Genomic DNA, 25,687 nt, shown 5'->3' on the forward strand with positions numbered 1-25,687 from the left:
TACCAGGCAGAACGTCACCACTGTTACTGCTAGGGGCAGAACGTCAACACTGTTACTGCTACCAGGAAGAACGTCAACACTGTCACTACAAGGGTCTGACGACCAGTATTGTTTACTACTACCAGGAAGAACGTCACCACTGTTACTACAAGGGTCTGACGACCAGTATTGTTACTGCTACAACCAGGAAGAACGTCACCACTGTTACTACAAGGATCTGACGACCAGTACTGTTACTGCTACAACCAGGTAGAACGTCACCACTGTTACTACAAGGATCTGACGACCAGTATTGTTACTACTACCAGGTAGAACGTCACCACTGTTACTGCTACCAGGTAGAACGTCACCACTGTTACTGCTACCAGGTAGAACGTCACCACTGTTACTACAAGGGTCTGACGACCAGTATTGTTACTACTACCAGGAAGAACGTCAACACTGCTACTACAAGGGTCAAACGACCAGTACTGTTACTGCTTCAACCAGGTAAAACGTCAACACTGTTACTACAAGGGTCTGACGACCAGTATTGTTACTAATACCAGGTAGAACGTCAACACTGTTACTACAAGGGTCTGACGACCAGTATTGTTACTACTTCCAGGAAGAACGTCAACACTGTTACTGCTACCAGGTAGAACGTCAACACTGTTACTGCTATCAGGTAGAACGTCAACACTGTAACTACAAGGGGTCTGACGACCAGTATTATTACTGCTATCAGGTACAACGTCAACACTGTCACTACAAGGATCTGACGACCAGTACTGTTACTACTACCAGGTAGAACGTCACCACTGTTACTACAAGGGTCTGATGACCAGTACTTTTACTGCTACCAGGTAGAACGTCAACACTGTTACTGCTACCAGGTAGAACGTCAACGCACTGTTACTGCTACCAGGTAGAACGTCACCACTGTTACTACAAGGGTCTGACGACCAGTATTGTTACTTCTACCAGGTAGAACGTCAACACTGTTACTACAAGGGTCTGACGACCAGTATTATTGTTACTGCTACCAAAGGTAGAACGTCACCACTGTTACTACAAGGGTTTGACGACCAGTATTGTTACTGCTAGTAGGTAGAAGGTCAACACTGTTACTACTACCAGGTAGAACGTCACCACTGTTACTACAAGGGTCTGATGACCAGTATTGCTACTGCTACCAGGTAGAACGTCAACACTGTCACTACAAGGATCTGACGACCAGTATTGTTACTAATACCAGGCAGAACGTCCACACTGTTACTAGAAGGGTCTGACGACCAGTTTTGTTACTTCTACCAGGTAGAACGTCAACACTGTTACTAGAAGGTTCAGACGGCCAGTACTGTTACTGCTACCAGGTAGAACGTCAACACTGCTACTACAAGGGTTTGACGACCAGTATTGTTACTACTACCAGGTAGAACGTCACCACTGTTATTGCTACCAGGAAGAACGTCAACACTGTTACTACAAAGGGTCTGACGACCAGTATTGTTACTACTATCAGGAAGAACGTCAACACTGCTACTACAAGGGTCTGACGACCAGTACTGTTACTGCTTCAACCAGGTAGAACGTCAACACTGTTACTACAAGGGTCTGACGACCAGTATTGTTACTAATACCAGGCAGAACGTCACCACTGTTACAACAAGGGTCTGACGACCAGTATTGTTACTAATACCAGGCAGAACGTCACCACTGTTACTACAAGGGTCTGACGACCAGTATTGTTACTACTACTAGGCAGAACGTCACCACTGTTACTACAAGGATCTGACGACCAGTACTGTTACTGCTTCAACCAGGTAGAACGTCACCACTGTTACTACAAGGATCTGACGACCAGTATTGTTACTACTATTAGGAAGAACGTCAACACAGTTACTGCTACCAGGTAGAACGTCACCACTGTTACTACAAGGATCTGACGACCAGTATTGTTACTACTACCAGGCAGAACGTCACCACTGTTACTGCTACCAGGTAGAACGTCACCACTGTTACTACAAGGGTCTGACGACCAGTATTGTTACTACTACCAGGAAGAACGTCAACACTGTTACTACAAGCGTCTGACGACCAGTACTTTTACTGCTTCAACCAGGTAGAACGTCAACACTGCTACTACAAAGGGTCAGACGTCCAGTATTGTTACTACTACCAGGTAGATCTACCAGGCGTGGACCTTCTTGACCTTTAATAGTATTTAATAGTCCACGATAAACATTTCTCAATTCGGATTCGAAAGTCAAGATTGTGAAGAACAAGTCAGTCGCAATCCAAATTGTGTTGATGCAGCGTTTGAAACAATGCCCTTTCGAAGATCCTAAGCTTACCTTTGCCGGTGACTTCAGCCTCAAAATTGGCGGCCGCTTCTTCAGGGAGCGTTTTAATGGTCGTCACATAGGTGGCGACGTGGGTGTCAGGGTCCTCGATGTTCAGAGTGAACATCACATCACCGGCTGCAGCATCCTCTTTGATAAACACCTTGGTGTTGGTCTGCTTCAGTACTGGCTTCTTGTTTACATCTAAACAAAGAAAACGATGGTTTCATTGTTAAATATAGAAGACATATCTCCTACCTCTTCAGGTGAAATTGTTTACCAGCATATTCCTGGAGTAACTTTGTGTATATATCAATCCCAGGTGACACATACACAGCTACGCTCTCCCAGGTGACACAAACACAGATACACTCTAACAGCTAACACATACACAGATACACACTCCCCAGATTACACACATACACAGATACACTCTCGCAGGTAACACAGACACAGATACACTCTCCTAGGTGACACATACACAGATACACTCTCCAAGGTGACACATACACAGATACACTCTCCCAGATTACACATACACAGATACACTCTCGCATACAGGTAACACAGACACAGATACACTCTCCTAGGTGACACATACACAGATACACTCTCCAAGGTGACACATACGCAGATACACTCTCCCAGGTAACACATACACAGATACACTCTCGCAGGTGACACATACACAGATACAATCTCCCAGGTAACACATACACAACTACTCTCTCCCGGGTAACACACATACACAGATACACTCACCCAGGTGACACATACACAGATACACTCTCCCAGGTAACACATACACAGATACACTCTCCCAGATGACACATACACAGATACACTCTCCCAGATGACACATACACAGATACACTCTCCCAGGTAACACATACACAGATACCTCTCCCAGGTAACACAAACACAGATACACTCTCCCAGATGACACATACACAGATACACACTCTCCCAGATGACACATACACAGATACTCTCTCCCAGGTGACACAAACACAGATACACTCTAACAGCTAACACATACACAGATACACAACCCTAGGTACCACAAACACAGATACACACTCTCAAAAGGTAACACATACACAGATACACTCTCCCAGATTACACATACACAGATACACTCTCGCAGGTAACACAGACACAGAAACACTCTCCTAGGGTGACACATACACAGATACACTCTCCCCAGTGTGACACATACACAGATACACGCCTCCCAGGTAACACATACACAGATACTCTCTCCCAGGTGACACATACACAGATACACTCTCCCAGGTAACACATACACAGATACACTCTCCCAGATGACACATACACAGATACACTCTCCAAGGTGACACATACACAGATACTCTCCCAGGTAACACATACACAGATACGCTCTCTTAGGTAACACATACACAGATACACTCTCCCAGGTAACACATACACAGATGCGCTCTCTTAGGTAACACATACACAGATACACTGTCCCAGATGACACATACACAGATACACTCTCCCAGGTAACACATACACAGATACGCTCTCCCAGGTGTACTCACACACATACACAGATACACTCTAACAGGAAACACACACACACAGAGCTAATCTCTCCCAGGTAACCCACATACACAGATACACTCTCCCAGGTAACACATACACAGATACACTCTCTTAGGGTAACACATACACAGATACACTCTCCCAGGTAACACATACACAGATACGCTCTCCCAGATGACACATACACAGATACACTCTCCCAGGTAACACATACACAGATACGCTCTCCCAGGTAACACAAACACAGATACTCTCTCCCAGGTGACACATACACAGATACACTCTCCCAGGTAACACATACACAGATACACTCTCCCAGATGACACATACACAGATACACTCTCCAAGGTGACACATACACAGATACACTCTCCCAGGTAACACATACACAGATACGCTCTCTTAGGTAACACATACACAGATACACTCTCCCAGGTAACACATACACAGATACGCTCTCTTAGGTAACACATACACAGATGCACTGTCCCAGATGACACATACACAGATACACTCTCCCAGGTAACACATACACAGATACGCTCTCCCAGGTAACACACATACACAGATACACTCTAACAGGAAACACACACACACACACACACACAGAGCTAATCTCTCCCAGGTAACCCACATACACAGATACACTCTCCCAGGTAACACATACACAGATACACTCTCTTAGGTAACACATACACAGATACACTCTCCCAGGTAACACATACACAGATACGCTCTCTTAGGTAACACATACACAGATACACTCTCCCAGATGACACATACACAGATACACTCTCCCAGGTAACACATACACAGATACACTCTCCCAGGTAACACATACACACAGATACGCTCTCTTAGGTAACACATACACAGATACACTCTCCCAGATGACACATACACAGATACACTCTCCCAGGTAACACATACACAGATACACTCTAACAGGAAACACACATACACAGATACACTCTCCCAGGTACACACACACAGTTACCCTCTCCCAGGTAACACACGCAGCTACACTCTCCCAGGTAACACACACACACGCACACTCTTCCCGGTAACACACATAGCTACTCTCTCTCCCAGGTAACAGATACAGCTACACTCTCCCAGGTAATTCACACAGCTTCAATCTCCCAGATAAACACACAGCTACACTCTCCCAGGTAACACACACACGCACACTCTCTCCAAAGTAACACAAACACACAGAGCTACGCTCTCCCAGGAATCACACAGGCATAGATTCCACTGTACAAACTGTACAGTCCCCACGTGTGATACACACTGTACAGTTCCCGCGTGTGGTACAAACTGTACAGTCCCCACGTGTGATACACACTGTACAGTCCCCACCTGTGATACAAACTGTACAGTCCCCGCGTGTGATACAAACTGTACAGTCCCCGCGTTTCAAACGGAAACTGTGCCCTCCGTTTAACTGTGTATGAAATGAAGGGTTCGTGTCTTTTGCAGGATGTTATTTTACGGATATTTGGACAGTGCGTGCAAATCATTTTAGGCACCAATTTGTTTCGTTGTACATTCAGATTAGTATGTCCTAGTATGCCTCATAGTCCACCCTACTTCTGATATCCTGAACTGAACTTAGCACATCCTGCTGCAAAGTAACACTTACTGTTGATGGTGATGAAAGCTTTGCACACGGCCGTGTTTTCATACAGGTCACTGAGTGTCGCAGTGACCTCTACGAAGTCAGCCTTCTGGCCTTTCAGATCGGCACTGGCCGTCAGCTCCCCGGTGTCTGCAGAATGTGTCAGCGGTGACATTTGAGTAGCTGCGTAATTATAAACTACGAGGCAAATGAAGTAAGAAAGTGAGATACTTTATGGATAACAACTTCTTTATTACATATGATGCGACGTTTCGGTATAGATTCTTATACCGTTGTCAAAACAAGACTTGTCGTTACCCATAAAGTATCTTACTTTCTTATTGTTCACCAACTGCTAAAATGCCAATCAACGTCTAGATTACCAGGCAAAGAACGTTATCACCGACTTTGCTTGACCAACCGATAAAACAGACGCATGTGTGATTTATGATACGTATTTTACAAACAGAAATCATTTTCCCATAATCAGACTGAAAATTCATTTTGTAAGGCTGGTCTTGTCTTTGCCATAAATCATTAAAAGAAGAGTCAAGGGGTCACATCGAAAAAGTGCACAAATCAGAGGTCATTCAAAGAGTGCATAAATGGAGACACTTAATAAGGCAGGAGTCAGGGACAAGTCATCAATAGAGAGAGTGTGGTCACCCGGGGCATCCATACATGCCAACATACGTCTCCATATTGACGTCATCAGTGGGCAGGAGGAGGGGGCTGGTAAGGAGGGAATGTGTAAGGAGGAAACAATGGAATGGGGTGTTGATGCAAGGAGGGGCATGTGTAAGGAGGAAATCATGGAATGGGGTGTTGGTGTGAGGAGGAGGGAATGTGTAGGAGAAACAATGGAATGGGGTGTTGGTGTGGGGAGGGAATGTAAGGAGGAAACAATGGAATGGGGTGTTGATGCAAGGAGGGGCATGTGTAAGGAGGAAATCATGGAATGGGGGTGTTGGTGTGAGGAGAGGGAATGTGTAAGGAGGAAACAATGGAATGGGGTGTTGGTGTGAGGGAGGAATGTAAGGAGGAAACAAATGGAATGGGGTGTTGATGCAAGGAGGGGCATGTGTAAGGAGGGAGGAGGAAATCATGGAATGGGGGTGTTGGTGTGAGGAGGGAATGTGTAAGGAGGAAATCATGGAATGGGGGGTGTTGGTGTGAGGGGAGGGGCATGTGTAGGAGGGGGTGTGAGGGGAAATCATGGAATGGGGTTGTTGGTGTAAGGAGGGGAATGTGTAAGGGGGAAATCATGGAAGGGTGTTGATGTAAGGAGGGGCATGTGTAAGGAGGAAATCATGGAATGGGGTGTTGATGTAAGGAGGGGCATATGTAAGGGGGAAATCATGGAAGGGGGTGTTGGTGTAAGGAGGGCATATGTAAGGAGGGGGAAGTCATGGATGGGGTGTTGATGTAAGGAGGGGCATATGTAAGGGGGAAATCATGGAAGGGGGTGTTGATGTAAGGAGGGGCATGTGTAAGGGGAAATCATGGAAGGGGGGGTGTTGATGTAAGGAGGGGGCATATGTAAGGAGTAAATCATGGAAAGGGGTGTTGGTGTAAGGAGGGAATCATGAGGAAATCATGAAATGGGGTGTTGGTGTAAGGAGGGGAATGTGTAAGGAGGAAATCATGGAATGGGGTGTTGGTGTAAGGAGGGAATGTGTAAGGAGGAAATCATGGAATGGGGTGTTGGTGTAAGGAGGGCAATGTAAGGAGGAAATCATGGAATGGGGTGTTGGTGTAAGGAGGGGAATGTGTAAGGAGGAAATCATGGAATGGGGTGTTGGTGTAAGGAGGGGAATGTGTAAGGAGGAAATCATGGAATGGGGTGTTGGTGTAAGGAGGGGCATGTGTAAGGAGGGAAATCATGGAATGGGGTGTTGGTGTAGGGGAGGGCATGGTGTGGGAGGGGAAGGAAATCATGGAACGAGGGGGGTGTTGGTGTAAGGATGGGGGCCATGTAAGGGAGGAAATTATGGAATGGGGTGTTGGTGTAGGAGGGGGCATGTGGGGAGGAAGTCATGGAAGGGGTGTTGGTGTGAGGGAGGGGAAATGTGCAAGGGGGAAATCATGGAATGGGGTGTTGAAATCATGGAAGGAGGGGGCATGAGTGCCAGGTGGGAGGAAATCATGGAAAGGGGTGTTGGTGTAAGGAGGGGCATGTGTAAGGAGGAAGTCATGGAAGGGGTGTTGGTGTGAGGAGAGGAAATGTGTCAGGAGGAAATCATGGAATGGGGTGTTGATGCAAGGAGAGGGGCATGTGTAAGGAGGAAATCATGGAATGGGGTGTTGGTGTGATGGTAAGGAGGAGCCATGTGTAAGGAGGGGAAATCATGGAATGGGGGTGTTGGTGTAAGGAGGGGAATGTGTAGAGGAGGAAATCATGGAAAGGGGGTGTTGGTGTAAGGATGTGGGGGCATGTGTAAGGAGGAAATCATGGAATGGGTGTGTTGGTGTAAGGAGGGGAATGTGTAAGGAGGAAATCATGGAATGGGGTGTTGGTGTAAGGAAGGGAATGTGTAAGGAGGAAATCATGGAATGGGGTGTTGGTGTAAGGAGGGGAATGTGTAAGGAGGAAATCATGGAATGGGGTGTTGGTGTAAGGAGGGGAATGTGTAAGGAGGAAATCATGGAATGGGGTGTTGGTGTAAGGAGGGGAATGTGTAAGGAGGAAATCATGGAATGGGGTGTTGGTGTAAGGAGGGGAATGTGTAAGGAGGAAATCATGGAATGGGGTGTTGGTGTAAGGAGGGGCATGTGTAAGGAGGAAATCATGGAATGGGGTGTTGGTGTAAGGAGGGGCATGTGTAAGGAGGAATCATGGAATGGTGTGTTGATGTGGGAGGCGCACATGTAAGGAGAAAATCATGGAATGGGGTGTTGGTGTAAGGAGGGGCATGTGTGTGGAGGTAGACCTGGAGATTCACTCACCTGGATTGACCTGGAACAGGGCGGAAGCTGGACTCATCAGAATAGAGTAGGTGATGTCGTCGTTCTCGGGGTCGTCGCTAGGGAAGGTCAGAATCTCGGTCCCCTTGGTTACTGCTAAAGCGTCTGCTATCGTTTTTGTCACTGAAACAGTAGCATCGGCAATCTTCATGTGGAACACTGGACTTAGCGAGGTATAAACACTGTCTTTTTCTGAAAGCCTTTCCCTGGACGTAAAGTATGAGAATAAGATCCAAACATAACAAACCCCCAGAAATCTCCATTACTTTCTGGTAATACACTGGTCATATGTCGACAAACATCCATGTTATATAATGCATGGCGGAGACTTTCAAAATATCCTACCTGAAAAGAGTTCCTATGCACTACTGACTTTCATGAGATGAGATTACTTTACTGAAGGAAAGTCGCATTCATCGTAAGAGTGTCAAGTCAAGTTCTCCATTAAAGTCTTCTCAGGCTGGAAGACGCGGAGGGTCAGCTGTCAACAAGGCAGTATGGGATAAGATCGCCATGTGCCATTACGGAAATATAAGTATTTTGTGGTCTCTCAGCTGGGATGCTAAAAGGTTTTCTCTGAGCCGCAACATTTCTGCTCACATCAAATTAACAAACTTCTTTACAGCGGAATTATTATTAGAACAACATTTACTGATGTGACGTGATCTGAAGTGGTTGCATAAGAGACATTTAAATCACAAAATGGAACGCATCTTTTAAACAACTGTCTCAACAATTTGTTCACAGCCTTTCCTCTCTCGGTAACTATTGCTGCGCAGTAACTATTACTGCGCACCTATTGCTACGCAGTAACTATTGCTGCCGTGTCGACAAGCCTCCAAATATAGTGCCTGCAATAAAAGTCTTCATGCAGTTTGAGAAACTATGTAAATGCTTAAAATGTTATTAATATAAACTCTTAAAAAAGGGAAACGCACAGACCAAAAACATAGAAATGCATTACAAGTACACAAGTCGATTAAGCTTGAACATGGACACACGCGGATGAACATATGCAGTGTTGTCAGTGTCAGCATTAATTCAGTTCACTCACTGTACGTGTGTCGCCGCAAGGGGGCGTTCAGGTTAGTACCTGGTAACACCAGCCCTTGTAGCCGTCACTACTCGACACCGCCTTGGAAGGGACTGCACAAGTCGTTGGATTTTTGCTTGAGGAATTCTTCGCTATTCCTCCTGCAAGTTCAGCAAGTGCCTGAGGACCAAGGTAACGTTTACGGACGCGTCGATCAAGTTAGTCCTACAGATGCTCGATCGGATTCAGATCAGACAATTTGTAAGGCCAGGAGACATTGACATTTGCATTGGCGAGATAGACACCTGTTAAACGAGCTATGTGGGCTCGAGCGTTGTGTTGAAACAGCTCCCTCTGGCGGTTAAAAGGTGGGAGGTGGTGAGGTCGCAGGATTTTGTCGATGCAGCGATTTGCTGTAAGATTGCCGAACCAACAACTGCTCTGATCTACCCGTGTAGGACATGGCTCCCCACACCATGACGCTTCACCCACCAAATATGACCACCTGTCGAACGCACAACAACCACGACATGATTAACGGGATTCAGGCACAGGAATTGTATCAATGAACCGCTGTGCTCTATTTTCTTCTTTTTTGTTTTGTTTTGAAGAGTGTAGTTGTCGTGCACGGATTCTCCTTTAAATTATTTACGTAACACAGTACTGGACGTACGCTATACCAGCGTGTTTTCAAAGTGATTAAAGGAAAGTGGATTTACATCCAGTCGTGATGTGACGTCTTTATCCTAGAGCTCCTAATATTCCATTCTGTAAGCGACGAATACATTGCTTTCAACATAGTTTTCGGATGCAGTAACCTATAAACAGTATTTAACCATCTGTAGCTGACGCCGGATATAAAACAAGAAATCTACCTAACTTCCCATAAACCAAAAGATTACTAGTACCATATTTATATTCCAATCTATTTTTACTAAACCTTATATCTCTCATATACATATGTATTAAATATATTCATCCATATTGAAGAACGGGCTAGCTCCACCTAGTATCAAATATATTTCAGCGGTATAGCGTCCAAATCTTTATTTCACTTTTAAAGCAGTAAACTACTTTCCGGAAGTTCCACCTATTGATTTTACAGCTGTATACCTAAATTACCATTTGGTTCCAATAATACAACATAATCAATGAACAAATTCTAATGGGAACCTGCACTCAGTATGTACACCGAGTACCCGCATTGAGTATGTTCACCAAGTACCTGCACTGAGTATGTTCACCAAGTAGCTGCACTCAGTATGTTCACCAAGTACCTGCACTCAGTATGTTCACCAAGAAGCTGCACTGAGTATTTTCACCGAGAACCTGCAGTTCACCGACTACCTAAACCAAGTATGTTCACCAAGGACCTGCACTTAATATGTTCACCAAGTACCTGCACTGGAGTATGTTCACCAAGTACCTGCATGAGTATGTTCACCAAGGACCTGCACTGGAGTATGTTCACCAAGGACCTGCACTCAGGTATGTTCACCAAGTACCTACACTCTATGTTCGAGGCACCACCAAGTAGCTGCACTGACTGGCGTGTTCACCATGTACCCGCACTGAGTATGTTCACCAAGTACCTGCACTGAGTATGTTGCACTGGAGCATTATCAAGTACCTGCACTGAGTATGTTCACCAAAATTACCCGCACTGAGTATGTTCACCAAATTACCTGCACTGAGCACTGAGTATGTTCACCAAGTACCTGCACTGAGTATGTTCACCGAGTACCTGCACTGAGTATGTTCACCTGCACTGTACCTGCACTGAGTATGTTCACCAAGTACCTGCACTGAGGTACCTGCGCTGACCATTTTCACCAAGTACCTGCACTGGGTATGTTCACCACCGTAAAGTACCCTGCACTGGTATGTTCACCAAGTACCTGAGGTACCTGCACTGTATGTTCACCAAGTACCTGCACTGAGCATTTTCACCAAGTACCTGCACTGAGTATGTTCACCAAGTACCTGCACTGAGTATGTTCACCAAGTACCTGCACTGAGCATGTTCACCAAGTACCTGCACTGAGTATGTTCACCGAGTACCTGCACTGAGTATGTTCACCAATTACCTGCACTGACTATGTTCACCAAGTACCTGCACTGGAGTATGTCCACTGAGTACCTACACTCAGTATGTTCACCAAGTACCTGCACTGAGCATGTTCACCAAGTACCTGCACTGAGTATGTTCACCAAGTACCTGCACTGAGTATGTTCACCGAGTACCTGCACTGAATATGTTCACCAAGTACCTGCACTGAGTATGTTCACCGAGTACCTGCACTAGAGTATGTACACCAAGTACCTGCACTGAGTATGTACAGCAAATACCTGCACTGAGTATGTTCACCAAAGTACCTGCACTGAGTATGTTCACCAAGGACCTGCACTGTAGTATGTTCACCAAGTACCTGCACTGAGTATGTTCACAGAGTACCTGCACTTGAAGTATGTTCACCAAGTACCTGCACTGAGTATGTTCACCAAGTACCTGCATTGAGTATGTTCACCAGAAGTACCTGCATTGAGTATGTACACCGAGTACCTGCACTGAGTATGTACACCGAGACCGTACCTGCACTGAGTATGTTCATCAAGTACCTGCCTGCAGTATGTTCAACGAGTACGTGCACTGAGTATGTTCACCGAGTACCTGCACTGAGTATGTTCACCGAGTACCTGCACTGAGTATGTTCACGAGTACCTGCACGAGTACCAAGTACCTGCACTAAGTATGTACACTAAGTACCTGCACTGAGTATGTTCAACGAGTACCTGCACTGAGTATGTTCACTTAGTACATGCCCCGAGTACCTGAGTTGAATATCTGAATCGGCTGACTGCACCAAGTACCGCGAGGAAGCAAATGTAAAATCTCACCGTAATATTAAAAAGTCGAACAAGAGCACACTTCGTCATAATGAAAACAGAAAGCATTTGATCACAGCAGACCAGGAAAGCATTTGCTCACGCCAGAGTAAGAAAGCATTCAGTCACGTCAGAAGAGAGGCAAAGATAACACTGCTAGAAAACACTTGTCGATATGTACGTACGTGCACTACAAGACGGATTTGGTGGTTTGTTCTTTGTAATTGTGATTGTAAAGTTCTTCTCGTCACTTCCTCCATTCCCATCCGCGCATATCAAAACACACGTGTAGCTGGGGGTGTTCTTGAAAGACAACGCCGGAGAGCCGGAATAGTGGACCTTCTTGTCTGGCAATATATAACACAGTTTTTAATATTGTTTTATCAAGTTTGGGAATGCTTATAAGTAAAGGATAGAATTCAAACACTGACTTGCTCTGACCTCTATTGGTACTGATTTCCCATTCTATCAGTGTAGCGACTTACTTTGAACTGAGAACTCCGTGCTGCCAGGCGAGCACGACATGGCGATGGTGACAGTGTCTGCTGGTTCGGGGTCCGTGGCAGTTATGTCCGACCCTGGGATGTCCTGTTTGCTGGCGTCCTCGGCAAGCTGAAGTCCCACAGGAGCAGTACAGGTGGGCGGCTTGTTCTGACACAGACGCAGACAGACACAGATTCAGACACAGATTCACAGGAGAAGTATATCTGGGCGTCTTGTGACAGACAGAGATTCAGAAAACGATTTCATAGGTGTGTACAGAGCATTTCTAAGTGAGGCCTACTAGTCCACATGAAGCTGAACCCTGTAAAAGTCCACATCAATCTAGCTACATACGTAGAAGATGTACAGGTCCTTCTGTGCATATGTGTTGTACATGTACAGGGGGGTGTTCTGTTTTGATACACGCGGATCCATACTGTCCTACATATTGATAGGTAACTACAAAACGTATGCAGTAATTGACACCGATACTAGCTTCTGAGAACGTGTCAGGGTGTAATGAAAGATTGGAGGAAGAGTTGGTGTTCTGGTTTCTCTCTGTACAAAGGAAGAGTGGAGGAAGAGTTGCTGTTCTGGTTTCTTTTAGTATAAAAGAAGAGTGGAGGAAGAGTTGCTGTTCTGGTTTCTCTCTGTGTAATGGAAAGGTTGAGTTAGTGTTCTGGTTTCTCTCTGTACAAAGGAAGAGTGGAGGAAGAGTTAGTATTCTGCTTTCACTCTGTTTAAAGGAAGACTGGAGGAAGAGTTAGTGTATTATGTTCTTTTGTATAAAGGAAGAGTTGAGGAAGAGTTAGTGTTCTGGGTTCTCTATTTATAAATGAAGAGTGAAGGAAGAGTTAGTATTCTGGTTTCTCTTTGTGTAATGGAAGAGTTGAGTTAGTTTTCTGGTTTCTCTTTGTATAAACCAAGAGTTCAGTTTGTGTTCTATTTGCATAAAGGAAGAGTGGAGGAAGAGTTTGTGTTCTGGTTCCTCTTTGTGTAATGGACGATTTGAGTTAGTTTTCTGGTTTCTTTCTGCTGTATAAAGCAAGAGTGGAGGAAGAGTTAGTGTTCTTGTTTCTCTTTGTATAAAGGAAGAGTGGAATTTCTGTTCTGATTTCTCTTTGTGTTATGGAAGAGTGGAGGAAGAGTTAGTGTTCGGGTTTCGCTTTGTATCAAGCAAAAGTAGAGTTTTTGTTATGGTTTCTCTTTGTATAAATGAAGACTGGAGGAAGAGTTAATATTCTGGTTTCTCTCTGTATAAAGAAAGAGTGGGGAAGATTTAGTGTTTTGGCTTCTCTTTGTTTAAGGCAAGAGTGGAGTTTGTGTTCTGGTTTCTCTTTGTGCAATGGAAGATTTGAGTTAGTGTTCCGGGTTTCTCTTTGTATAAAGGAAGATTGGAGGAAGAGTTAGTGTTCGGGTTTCGCTTTGTATCAAGCAAGAGTGGAGTTTTCGCTCTGGTTTCTCTTTGTGTCATTGAAGATTTGAGTTAGTGTTCTAGTTTCTCTCTGTACAAAGGGAGAGTGGAGGACAAGTTATGGATATCTTGATGGGGGCTGAATCTGGTTTGGGTCCCCTACATTGGCAAACCGTCACATCAAATCAGCCGTGTACTAAAACAACAAGCTGGCATAGATACCACCTTCTCCGCGTCCTCCAACCTTAACAACATTCTCCATGCCAATGGAAGAAAACCCGCCACCGTAAAGAACAACCCAAAATGTGTCATCTACAAAATAAACTGTGGTTGTGGGCAGAGCTACATACGCGAAACTTCCCGACCCATCAACACCCGAGTGAAAGAACATCAGACCTCTGTTACCAATTCCAACAGCAAATCAGCCATTTCCGACCACATCAAAGCAAGCCCCAATCATCAATAGAGTGGTCTGACATCACCATTCTTTCCAACAAACAAACAGACTTCACTAAACGCAAGCTCACCGAAGCCATCCACATCAAACGCCAAAAGCCCACCATCAACAGAGACCAAGGATACTTCCTTCCATCCGCTTATGATGCACTCATCCACCAAGCCCAATCTACTGTATAAACTCTGCTGCATAAACATCTCATTATTATTTGTACATCATTGGCTTCCACGCCTGTCCTTTGTCTACTCTCTGGCTTCATCAGCTTTCTGCTTAGCCAATTATGTTAATTATGTTGTTTTCTTTGTTACATTGTTACATCCAGTATATATACACTTCCCCCTTCTTCATGTTCCATTATGCTTGACAACGCTACAAGAATCCGTATCGAAACGTCGCACTCCCGAATAAAAAGAAGTTGTTATCCATAAAGTTTGTTCTATATTGTGCTCTATTGGATTAAGGTCAGGGGACCTCGATGGCCAGTCCATGACGTTGATTCCAGCGTTTTGAAGGAAATTTCGTGTCAACATCGCGGTATGCGGCCGAGCATTATCATGCTGGAACTGTAGACCTGGGCCATGAGCCGCCATGAAAGGAACGAGTTCAGGGTACAGCACCTGGTCGCGGTAAGCAGCAGCTGTGAGGTTTCCCCGTAGACCAGAAGTCGGGAATGGTTGTTCCCACAGAAAGGACCCCACACCATGCAATTTCCGCCCCCGAATCTGTCGACTTCCTGTACACAACATTGGGCATACCGTTCACGACGTCGTCTCCAGACTATGCCTGCCGTCCACGAATCTGAGGGTAAACCTGGATTCATCGCTAAAGACGACTCGATTCCAGTCTCTCTGGGTCCATCGGAGGCGACGTTGGGCCCACAGCAGACGTTGACGAAACGGCGTCAATATTGGCCCACGATATGGACGTCGAGAATGGAGATTGGTCGCCCTCAACCGATTTCGAATGGTCTGTGAGGACAGTCGACCTCTAAACATCTCAGCCCTGGTTCGTGTAGCCGGCAGAAATCTGTCACGTAGTAGACGTAGGACGATTTGACGGTCTTCTGCTCGTGACGTCACACGTGGACGACCCGACCTTTGGCGATCAGAAGTGGTGCCAGTTTGTTGTAGACGACCTCGCAAGTCATCCACAGTACGACGCCTGCATCCCATTACTCTTGCGACGTCAATAACTGATCTTCCCGCTTGCAACATGCCAACGGCACGTTCACGTTGCACATTTGACAAGCGTGGCATTGTAAGTACCGTTAGAACTGTGGTTTAAAAGTGTTTTTTTCAATTCTTGAGGCCAATGCAAATACGCGCATATGAAGAAAACTTCGATGCGAAGATCACGTGATCGACTGCACGTGCACAACCTGATTTGGGACTAACGTCATTTGCACGACGAATTGATGGGTTTGAGTGGGTTTTGCTTTTCCCATTTCGGATACATAGATGTATCATCAGAGAAAAATTATTCATTATTTCTTAAATTCCTTTTTATTAAGTTTCTTTTTTGACTCAGTATATTAGTCTGAGGGACGTTTCAGATTTCCTCACCCATTCGAAAGCGACATTGACTGAGCCTGACAGTTTCCCGGGTTCGACTCCTGCATCTGTGGCGATGACCTCCACGCTCATCAGCTGGCCGTAGTAGGCTTGTTGAAGCGCCTCCTGCAGATAGATGCCATTACCAACCATCTTGAACACTCCGGGGTGGCTGGAGGCGCCAATAGAGTATGTCAGAGTCTTGTCCTGGAGAGCTGTGAAGATAACATTCATAAAAAGGTCTGATTACACCAGGTTTGTATCAAGACTTTCACTGGCTCTACACTCCTCAGGACCATCCTCCAAACCAATGGCCGTTACCCATCCTACAAAAAGCAACCCCAGAAAGGAGTGATCTATAAGATTAATTGTAAATATGGTAACTTGTTTAAGTGGCATTTAGAAGGTGGTGTGATGAACAATCAGCATCCCATGGGGTCGCTCATATCATATACTCACCCATCAAAAAGTTTAGACTCACTTAAAGCACTCACTATATGTTATGTATATGTATGTGGTTACATCGAAGATGAATTTCTCCACCAACTTGGGGGAACCAACTGAAAACCTTATGCAGATGAATTGCACAAGGATGATGCTTCAAATTGCGAAAGGCATGAGCAAATGTCGTGCATGTGAACAGATGCGTTTTGGTGTAAAGTTTTGTTAAGAATTCGCCAATTTTCACAGATTTTAATCATTTACTGAACTCATGACAATAATCTTTTCAATGTTACGAATATGTTTTACAATACAACAGTTCATAACTAAACAGTACCTTTAAACAGTATGGAATATTTTGCAAAAGCTAGTTTAGAACAGTGGACAAGTAAGTGGCTACATTTACACTAGTGAGTCTAAACGGTGTTTTGATGGGTAGTATATCATATTAAAGAAGGTGTATATCCATAGAACTCTCCTTGTTGTAAATATGGTGACTCTTATATAGATGAAACCTCCCCTCCCGTTGATACCCGCATAAAAGAACATAAAAAATCAACAGCCAATGAAGACAGCAAACCAGCCCTCTCGGAACAGTAAAAAATTCCCTTCCCATCAAATCAAGTTTGACAAATTCGAAATCCTAGCCACAAAGATTCAGAACTTCACAGAAAGAAAACTTTTGGAAGCCATCGAAATCCGCCGCCACAAACCTTTGATCAACAGAGACCAAAGAAACTACACACCATCAGCCTATGAAGAATTAATCAAACTATAGACATTATCAAAGCAACCTAACCCCCCTTGTTTATTGGCTTTACCACCAGTTCAATTTGTTGTTCTGACGGTAGTCCCAAATTGGCCTCTTCCAATTATATATTCAGTTACATGCTGTTGTTAACGTTAATCTGTTTTTTGTCAAAACATACCATGTATATATATATATATATCTACTTCGAAACGTCACTCTATGCAATATACAAGAAGTTGTCATCCATACAGTTGAATGTTTTAGTTTTCGCCAATTCTTGTGCCTAAGAAATCCGAAACAAATGTTCCAAAAGTAGAACTGAAATGTACACGTTTGGATGCGTGTAACCTTATACGCTATGCCCTGACACTTATTCTTTCTCTTGTTTCTGTCTAGATATAGTTACATGCTGAATGGCTTACCGATGTTCGGTGTGGTTGAAATCCACAACATTGCAACTCATAAATGTATGTGTCCGTATGTGGAACTACTGTACATAACGCACCTGCGTCATCATCTTTAGCCGTGCCTGAGCATATTTCAGTCGAAGTTTGTAACGCCACTCCAATGATGCAGTTGCTGAAAGAATTGGGTTCAAAGTAGGGGGTGTTGTCGTTGATTTGCTGGACAATGATGCTGACGTTTGTTGTCGCAACACCTCCTTTGTTATCATCAGCTTCAACCTGTACAAAGCATATAATAAACTGTTTAAACTGGCAGGTCATGACTTATAGTAAGTAAACAGATGGTGACTGGGAGGTATTCATTCGTAGTAAGTAAACAGATGGTGACTGTGAGGTGCTGAATTGTAGTAAGTAAACAGATGGTGACTGGGAGGTGCTGAATTGTAGTAAGTAAACAGATGGTGACTGGGAGGTGCTGAATTGTAGTAAGTAAACAGGTGGTGACTGGGAGGTGCTGAATTGTAATAAGTAAACAGATGGTGACTGGGAGGCTCTGAATTGTAGTAAGTAAACAGGTGGTGACTGGGAGGTGCTGAATTGTAGTAAGTAAACAGATGGTGACTGGGAGGTGCTGAATTGTAGTAAGTAAACAGATGGTGACTGGGAGGTGCTGAATTGTAGTAAGTAAACAGATGGTGACTGGGAGGTGCTGAATTGTAGTAAGTAAACAGATGGTGACTAGAGGTGCTGACTTGTAGTCAGTAAACATATGGTGATTGGGAGGTGGGAGGTGCTGAATTGTAGTAAAGTAAACAGATGGTGACTGGGAGGTGCTGAATTGTAGTAAAGTAAAAACAGGTGGTGACTGGGAGGTGCTGAATTGTAGTAAGTAAACAGATGGTGACTGAAGGAGGTGCTGACTTGTAAGTCAAAGTAAACAGGTGGTGACTGGGAGGTGCTGAATTGTAGTAAGTAAACAGGTGGTGACTGGGAGGTGCTGAATTGTAGTAAGTAAACAGATGGTGACTGGGAGGTGCTGGTGTAGTAAGTAAACAGGTGGTGGCTGGGAGGTGCTGAATTGTAGTAAGTAAACAGATGGTGACTAGAAGGTGCTGACTTGTAGTCAGTAAACATATGGTGATTGGGAGGTGCTGAATTGTAGTCAGTAAACAGGTGGTGACTGGGAGGTGCTGAATTGTAGTAAGTAAACAGATGGGACTGGGAGGTGCTGAATTGTAGTAAGTAAACAGATGGTGACTGGGAGGTGCTGAATTGTAGTAAGTAAACAGGTGGTGACTGGGAGGTGCTGAATTGTAGTAAGTAAACAGATGGTGACTGGGAGGTGCTGATTTGTAGTAAGTAAACAGATGGTGACTGGGAGGTGCTGAATTGTAGTAAGTAAACAGGTGGTGACTGGGAGGTGCTGAATTGTAGTAAGTAAACAGATGGTGACTGGGAGGTGCTGAATTGTTGTCAGTAAACAGATGGTGACTGGGAGGTGCTGAATTGTAGTAAGTAAACAGATGGTGACTGGGAGGTGCTGAATTGTGTAAGTAAACAGATGGTGACTGGAAGGTGCTGAATTGTAGTAAGTAAACAGGTGGTGACTGGGAGGTGCTGAATTGTAGTCAGTAAACAGGTGGTGACTGGGAGGTGCTGAATTGTAGTAAGTAAACAGATGGTGACTGGGAGGTGCTGAATTGTAGTAAGTAAACAGATGGTGACTGCTGAATTGTAGTAAGTAAACAGATGGTGACTAGAAGGTGCTGACTTGTAGTCAGTAAACATATGGTGATTGGGAGGTGCTGAATTGTAGTAAGTAAACAGGTGGTGACTGGGAGGTGCTGAATTGTAGTAAGTAAACAGGTGGGACTGGGAGGTGCTGAATTGTAGTAAGTAAACAGATGTGACTGGGAGGTGCTGAATTGTAGTAAGTAAACAGGTGGTGACTGGGAGGTGCTGAATTGTAGTAAGTAAACAGGTGGTGACTGGGAGGTGCTGACTTGTAGTAAGTAAACAGGTGGTGGGCTGGGAGGTGTAGTAAGTAAACAGATGGTGACTGGGAGGTGCTGACTTGTAGTAAGTAAAACAGGTGGTAGTAGGAGGTAAATTGTAGTAAGTAAACAGGTGGTGACTGGGAGGTGCTGAATTGTAGTAAAGTAAACTGGGAGGTGCTGGTGTAGTAAGTAAACAGAGGTGACTGGAAGGTGCTTGTAGTAAAAGTAAACAGGTGGTGATTGGGAGGTGCTGAATTGTAGTAAGTAAATAAGGGGTGACTGGGAGGTGCTGGTGTACAGTAAACAGGTGGTGGCTGGGGTGCTGAATTGTAGTAAGTAAACAGATGGTGACTGGAAGGTGCTGAATTGTAGTAAGTAAACAGGTGGTGACTGGGAGGTGCTGAATTGTAGTAAGTAAACAGGTGGTGACTGGGAGGTGCTGAATTGTAGTAAGTAAACAGATGGTGACTGGAAGGTGCTGATAGTAAGTAAACAGGTGGTGATTGGGAGGTGCTGAATTGTAGTAAGTAAACACATGGTGACTGGGAGGTGCTGATTGTAGTCAGTAAACAGGTGGTGACTGGGAGGTGCTGAATTGTAGTAAGTAAACAGATGGTGACTGGAAGGTGCTGAATTGTAGTAAGTAAACAGATGGTGACTGGGAGGTGCTGAATTGTAGTAAGTAAACAGATGGTGACTGGGAGGTGCTGAATTGTAGTCAGTAAACAGATGGTGACTGGGAGGTGCTGAATTGTAGTAAGTAAACAGGTGGTGACTGGGGGTGCTGAATTGTAATAAGTTAACAGGTGGTGACTGGGAGGTATTCATTCGTAGTAAGGAAACAGGTGGTGACTGGGAGGTATTCATTCGTAGTAAGGAAACAGGTGGTGACTGGGAGGTATTCATTCGTAGAAAGGAAACAGGTGGTGACTGGGAGGTATTCATTCGTAGTAAGGAAACAGGTGGTGACTGGGAGGTGCTGAATTGTAGTAAGTAAACAGGTGGTGACTGGGAGGTGCTGAATTGTAGTAAGCAAACAGGTGGTGACTGGGAGGTATTCATTCGTAGTAAGGAAACAGAACTAACAGGAATCTGATATCAAGCAGGTCATTGTTGCAGCCGAGTGTACCCCAAACCTACCACTATATCGTACCCCAAACCTACCACTATATCGTACCCCAAACCTACCACTATATCGTACGTCGTCTGGGAGCCGGCTGCGTCCAGGTCAATTGGCACCAGATTCTTCAGTGTAGTTCCGTCTATGGTGAAGGTGCTGCTGTGTGGAGCAAGGACGCGGAAGGAGTGTGTGTCCCCAATGTCGGTGTCCGTCACCTTCAGACCCAAGTCCACGCTGGATCCCAGGGCCTACAAACAGGCCATAGACACACATGCGCCTCAACATCAGCCAATCAATCAAAGTCTATTTCTCAAAAAACACCTACGGTGGTACAAGTGAAGACAAATATACATATATTATATAACCAGACAAAAATGATTTTATCAGGAGCATAGGTCATTGTAACTTCTCAAAAACAATATGTTAATATTCTTCCAGATTATTCAATTCTGACAGTGTTCTTGTGCATATAAATCATTTGTGTTTGTATACATGTGGCCATACAAAGTAAATTCATGAACATAAAGACGACGTTTTGTTTCAAAGACTACAATTAAATATATAATGTGTATGGTGTATTCACACCTGCCTGACACACGGACATGCCAATACACTCACTGGCCCAAGACGTAATGGCCCCGAAGTTCAGCTTTCTAAAAGAATTTGCGACTTTTGAAAATCCAACCTTCTAAACGTCTATATGTGAGTGAAACATTGGCACAGGTCTATTGTATGCGGTTTACTTACTTTCCCTTCATTGAGAGACACTATGTACTTATTTTTCTCGAAAACCGGGGGGTCGTTGTCGTCTGTGATCTGCAATGTTACCGTCCCCGTTGCTTTGAGGACACTGTCATCAGCGACGATGGTGATGGTGTATGTTTTTGGCAGTGTCTCAAAATCCAGATCCTTCAATAACGTTACGGATCCCGCTGCGGAGGAAATCGGTTTCTGGCGTTAGGTTCAAATAATTCTCTGAACACGTAGATCCTGTGAGGAACAGGCAATTCTGTCAATACACATAATACAGCTAATGTCTACATAGTGTAGGCATAGGCAGTTCAGTCAGTACCTTAGTGTTGTGATCACATGATCCAGTGAATGTCTACATAGTGTAAGTATAGGCGGTTCTGTCAGTACCTTAGTGTTGTGATGATCACATGATCCAGTGAATGTCTACATAGTGTAAATATAGGCGGTTCTGTCAGTACCTTAGTGTTGTGATGATCACATGATCCAGTGAATGTCTACATAGTGTAAGAATAGGCAGTTCTGTCAGTACCTTAGTGTTGTGATGATCACATGATCCAGTGAATGTCTACATAGGATAATATAGGCGGTTCTGTCAGTACCTTAGTGTTGTGATGATCACATGATCCAGTGAATGTCTACATAGTGTAAGTATAGGCGGTTCTGTCAGTACCTTAGTGTTGTGATGATCACATGATCCAGTGAATGTCTACATAGTGTAAGTATAGGCGGTTCTGTCAGTACCTTAGTGACCATTAGTGTTGTAGATGATCACATGATCCAGTGAATGTCTCACATAGAATGTAAATATAGGCGGTTCTGTCAGTACCTTAGTGTTGTGATGATCACATGATCCAGTGAATGTCTACATAGTGTAGGCATAGGCAGTTCTGTCAGTACCTTAGTGTTGTGATGATCACATGATCCAGTGAATGTCTACATAGTGTAAGCATAGGCAGTTCTGTCAGTACCTTAGTGTTGTGATGATCACATGATCCAGTGAATGTCTACATAGTGTAAGTATAGGCGGTTCTGTCAGTACCTTAGTGTTGTGATGATCACATGATCCAGTGAATGTCTACATAGTGTAGGCATAGGCAGTTCTGTCAGTACCTTAGTGTTGTGATGATCACATGATCCAGTGAATGTCTACATAGTGTAAAATATAGGCAGTTCTGTCAGTACCTTAGTGTTGTGATGATCACATGATCCAGTGAATGTCTACATAGTGTAAATATAGGCAGTTCTGTCAGTACCTTAGTGTTGTGATGATCACATGATCCAGTGAATGTCTACATAGTGTAAGAATAGGCAGTTCTGTCAGTACCTTAGTGTTGTGATGATCACATGATCCAGTGAATGTCTACATAGTGTGTAATAGGCAGTTCTGTCAGTACCTTAGTGTTGTGATGATCACATGATCCAGTGAATGTCTACATATAGTGGTTCTATCAGTTGATGATCACATGATCCAGTGAATGTCTACATAGTGTAAGATAGGCAGGTTCTGTGATACCTTAGTGTTGTGATGATCACATGATCCAGTGAATGTCTACATAGTGTAAATATAGGCGGTTCTGTCAGTACCTTAGTGTTGTGATGATCACATGATCCAGTGAATGTCTACATAGTGTAAGTATAGGCGGTTCTGTCAGTACCTTAGTGTTGTGATGATCACATGATCCAGTGAATGTCTACATAGTGTAAGAATAGGCAGTTCAGTCAGTACCTTAGTGTTGTGATGATCACATGATCCAGTGAATGTCTACATAGTGTAGGCATAGTGTAGGCATTGGCAGTTCTGTCAGTACCTTAGTGTTGTGATGATCACATGATCCATAGTGAATGTCTACATAGTGTAGTGAATATAGGCAGTTCAGTCAGTACCTTAGTGTTGTGATGATCACATGATCCAGTGAATGTCTACATAGTGTGCGATATGTAGGCATTGGTTCTGTCAGTACCTTAGTGTTGTGATGATCATGATCCAGAATGAATGTCTAGGCATAGTGTAGTTTTGTGATGATCACATGATCCAGTGAATGTCTACATAGTGTAGGTATAGGCGGTTCTGTCAGTACCTTAGTGTTGTGATGATCACATGATCCAGTGAATGTCTACATAGTGTAATATAGGCGGTTCTGTCAGTACCTTAGTGTTGTGATGATCACATGATCCAGTGAATGTCTACATAGTGTAAGCATAGGCAGTTCTGTCAGTACCTTAGTGTTGTGATGATCATAGTGAATGTCAGTACATAGTGTAGTGGTTGATGATCACATGATCCAGTCATAGGCAGTTCAGTCAGTACCTTAGTGTTGTGATGACCTGATCCAGTGAATGTCTACATAGTGATAGGCGGTTCACAGTACCTTAGTGTTGTGATGATCACATGATCCAGTGAATGTCTACATAGTGTACATAGGTAGTATAGGCGGTTCTGTCAGTACCTTAGTGTTGTGATGATCACATGATCCAGTGAATGTCTACATAGTGTAAGTATAGGCGGTTCTGTCAGTACCTTAGTGTTGTGATGATCACATGATCCAGTGAATGTCTACATAGTGTAAGTATAGGCGGTTCTGTCAGTACCTTAGTGTTGTGATGATCACATGATCCAGTGAATGTCTACATAGTGTAAATATAGGCGGTTCTGATTCAGTACCTTAGTGTTGTGATGATCACATGATCCAGTGAATGTCTACAATGTCTACATAGTGTAAGCATAGGCAGTTCTGTCAGTACCTTAGTGTTGTGATGATCACATGATCCAGTGAATGTCTACATAGTGTAGGCATAGGCAGTTCTGTCAGTACCTTAGTGTTGTGATGATCACATGATCCAGTGAATGTCTACATAGTGTAAGTATAGGCGGTTCTGTCAGTACCTTAGTGTTGTGATGATCACATGATCCAGTGAATGTCTACATAGTGTAGGCATAGGCAGTTCTGTCAGTACCTTAGTGTTGTGATGATCACATGATCCAGTGAATGTCTACATAGTGTAAGTGTAGGCGGTTCTGTCAGTACCTTAGTGTTGTGATGATCACATCATGTGTGTTAGTGGCTTTGCAGTGTCAGGTACAGGCAATACTCTACATGCATTTACGATGTAAAGTGCAAGTGATCATGGGATGTCTTGGCAGTGTCAGGTACAATTAATCTTTTACAATGTTTATGGTAAAAGAAACTTATAGTCACGTAAACGGTTCATACATATCATCCTGACAAGATATTATAGTGAATGAAATACAGTTCTTAAACTGAAAATATCTGATTAATACTTTAGAAAATCACTTATGAAATAATTTTACATCATGTGTACATGATCGAACTTTCATAGACATGGACTAACTAGTAGAGCTGACGTTGAAGTATGAAGCGAAAGCCACAGGATCCACTTCAAAGGAAATGTCGACGGTGTCGTCGTCGGTGATGTCGAACTTAAAGAGTTCCACGCCTGGCTTGGTCAGCTCGCTGTGTTTCACCAGTTCCTTGTCGTTGTTTATTACCGGGGCTTGGTTCTGATCTGTGGGTACATTGAGAGACAGGGAACTTTACAGCCATGGTTTTTGTTCCAGGGATGTACGTTTCTTAACCTATCCTTACTGATATGCATCCATGATAAGACATCCAGACATAACGGGACCCTCTAAACAACAGTTTGAATGTAGACCCTTAGCAACGGGACCCTCTTAACAACACTTTGAATGTAGACCCTTAGTAACGGGACCCTCTAAACAACAGTTTGAATGTAGACCCTTAGTAACGGGACCCTCTAAACAACAGTTTGAATGTAGACCCTTAGTAACGGGACCCTCTAAACAACAGTTTGAATGTAGACCCTTAGTAACGGGACCCTCTAAACAACAGTTTGAATGTAGATCCTTAGTAACGGGACCCTCTTAACAACAGTTTAAAGGT

At 44.0% G+C, this 25,687-nt stretch overlaps 1 protein-coding gene across 1 annotated transcript in view; it reads right to left on the minus strand.

Annotated features, from left to right (window-relative positions):
* Positions 1-1,257: 1,257 nt before the first annotated feature.
* LOC124272759 (protocadherin Fat 3-like) overlaps positions 1,258-25,687 on the minus strand; it is a 79,225-nt gene continuing 54,795 nt past the window's right edge. Inside the window, exons 16-26 of the mRNA XM_046707961.1 lie at positions 25,119-25,292; positions 21,762-21,946; positions 21,083-21,262; positions 17,999-18,176; positions 16,314-16,516; positions 12,883-13,048; positions 12,583-12,744; positions 8,461-8,601; positions 5,539-5,664; positions 2,337-2,528; positions 1,258-1,316 (exon numbers count right to left, since the gene is read on the minus strand). Of these exons, the coding sequence (XP_046563917.1) occupies positions 1,258-1,316; positions 2,337-2,528; positions 5,539-5,664; positions 8,461-8,601; positions 12,583-12,744; positions 12,883-13,048; positions 16,314-16,516; positions 17,999-18,176; positions 21,083-21,262; positions 21,762-21,946; positions 25,119-25,292 (1,766 nt within the window). The remainder of the gene's footprint in view (positions 1,317-2,336; positions 2,529-5,538; positions 5,665-8,460; positions 8,602-12,582; positions 12,745-12,882; positions 13,049-16,313; positions 16,517-17,998; positions 18,177-21,082; positions 21,263-21,761; positions 21,947-25,118; positions 25,293-25,687) is intronic.

The sequence above is a fragment of the Haliotis rubra genome, unplaced genomic scaffold (genome assembly GCF_003918875.1).
Source record: "Haliotis rubra isolate DU_JTF1 unplaced genomic scaffold, ASM391887v1 Scf1723, whole genome shotgun sequence".
Taxonomy (NCBI): domain Eukaryota; kingdom Metazoa; phylum Mollusca; class Gastropoda; order Lepetellida; family Haliotidae; genus Haliotis; species Haliotis rubra.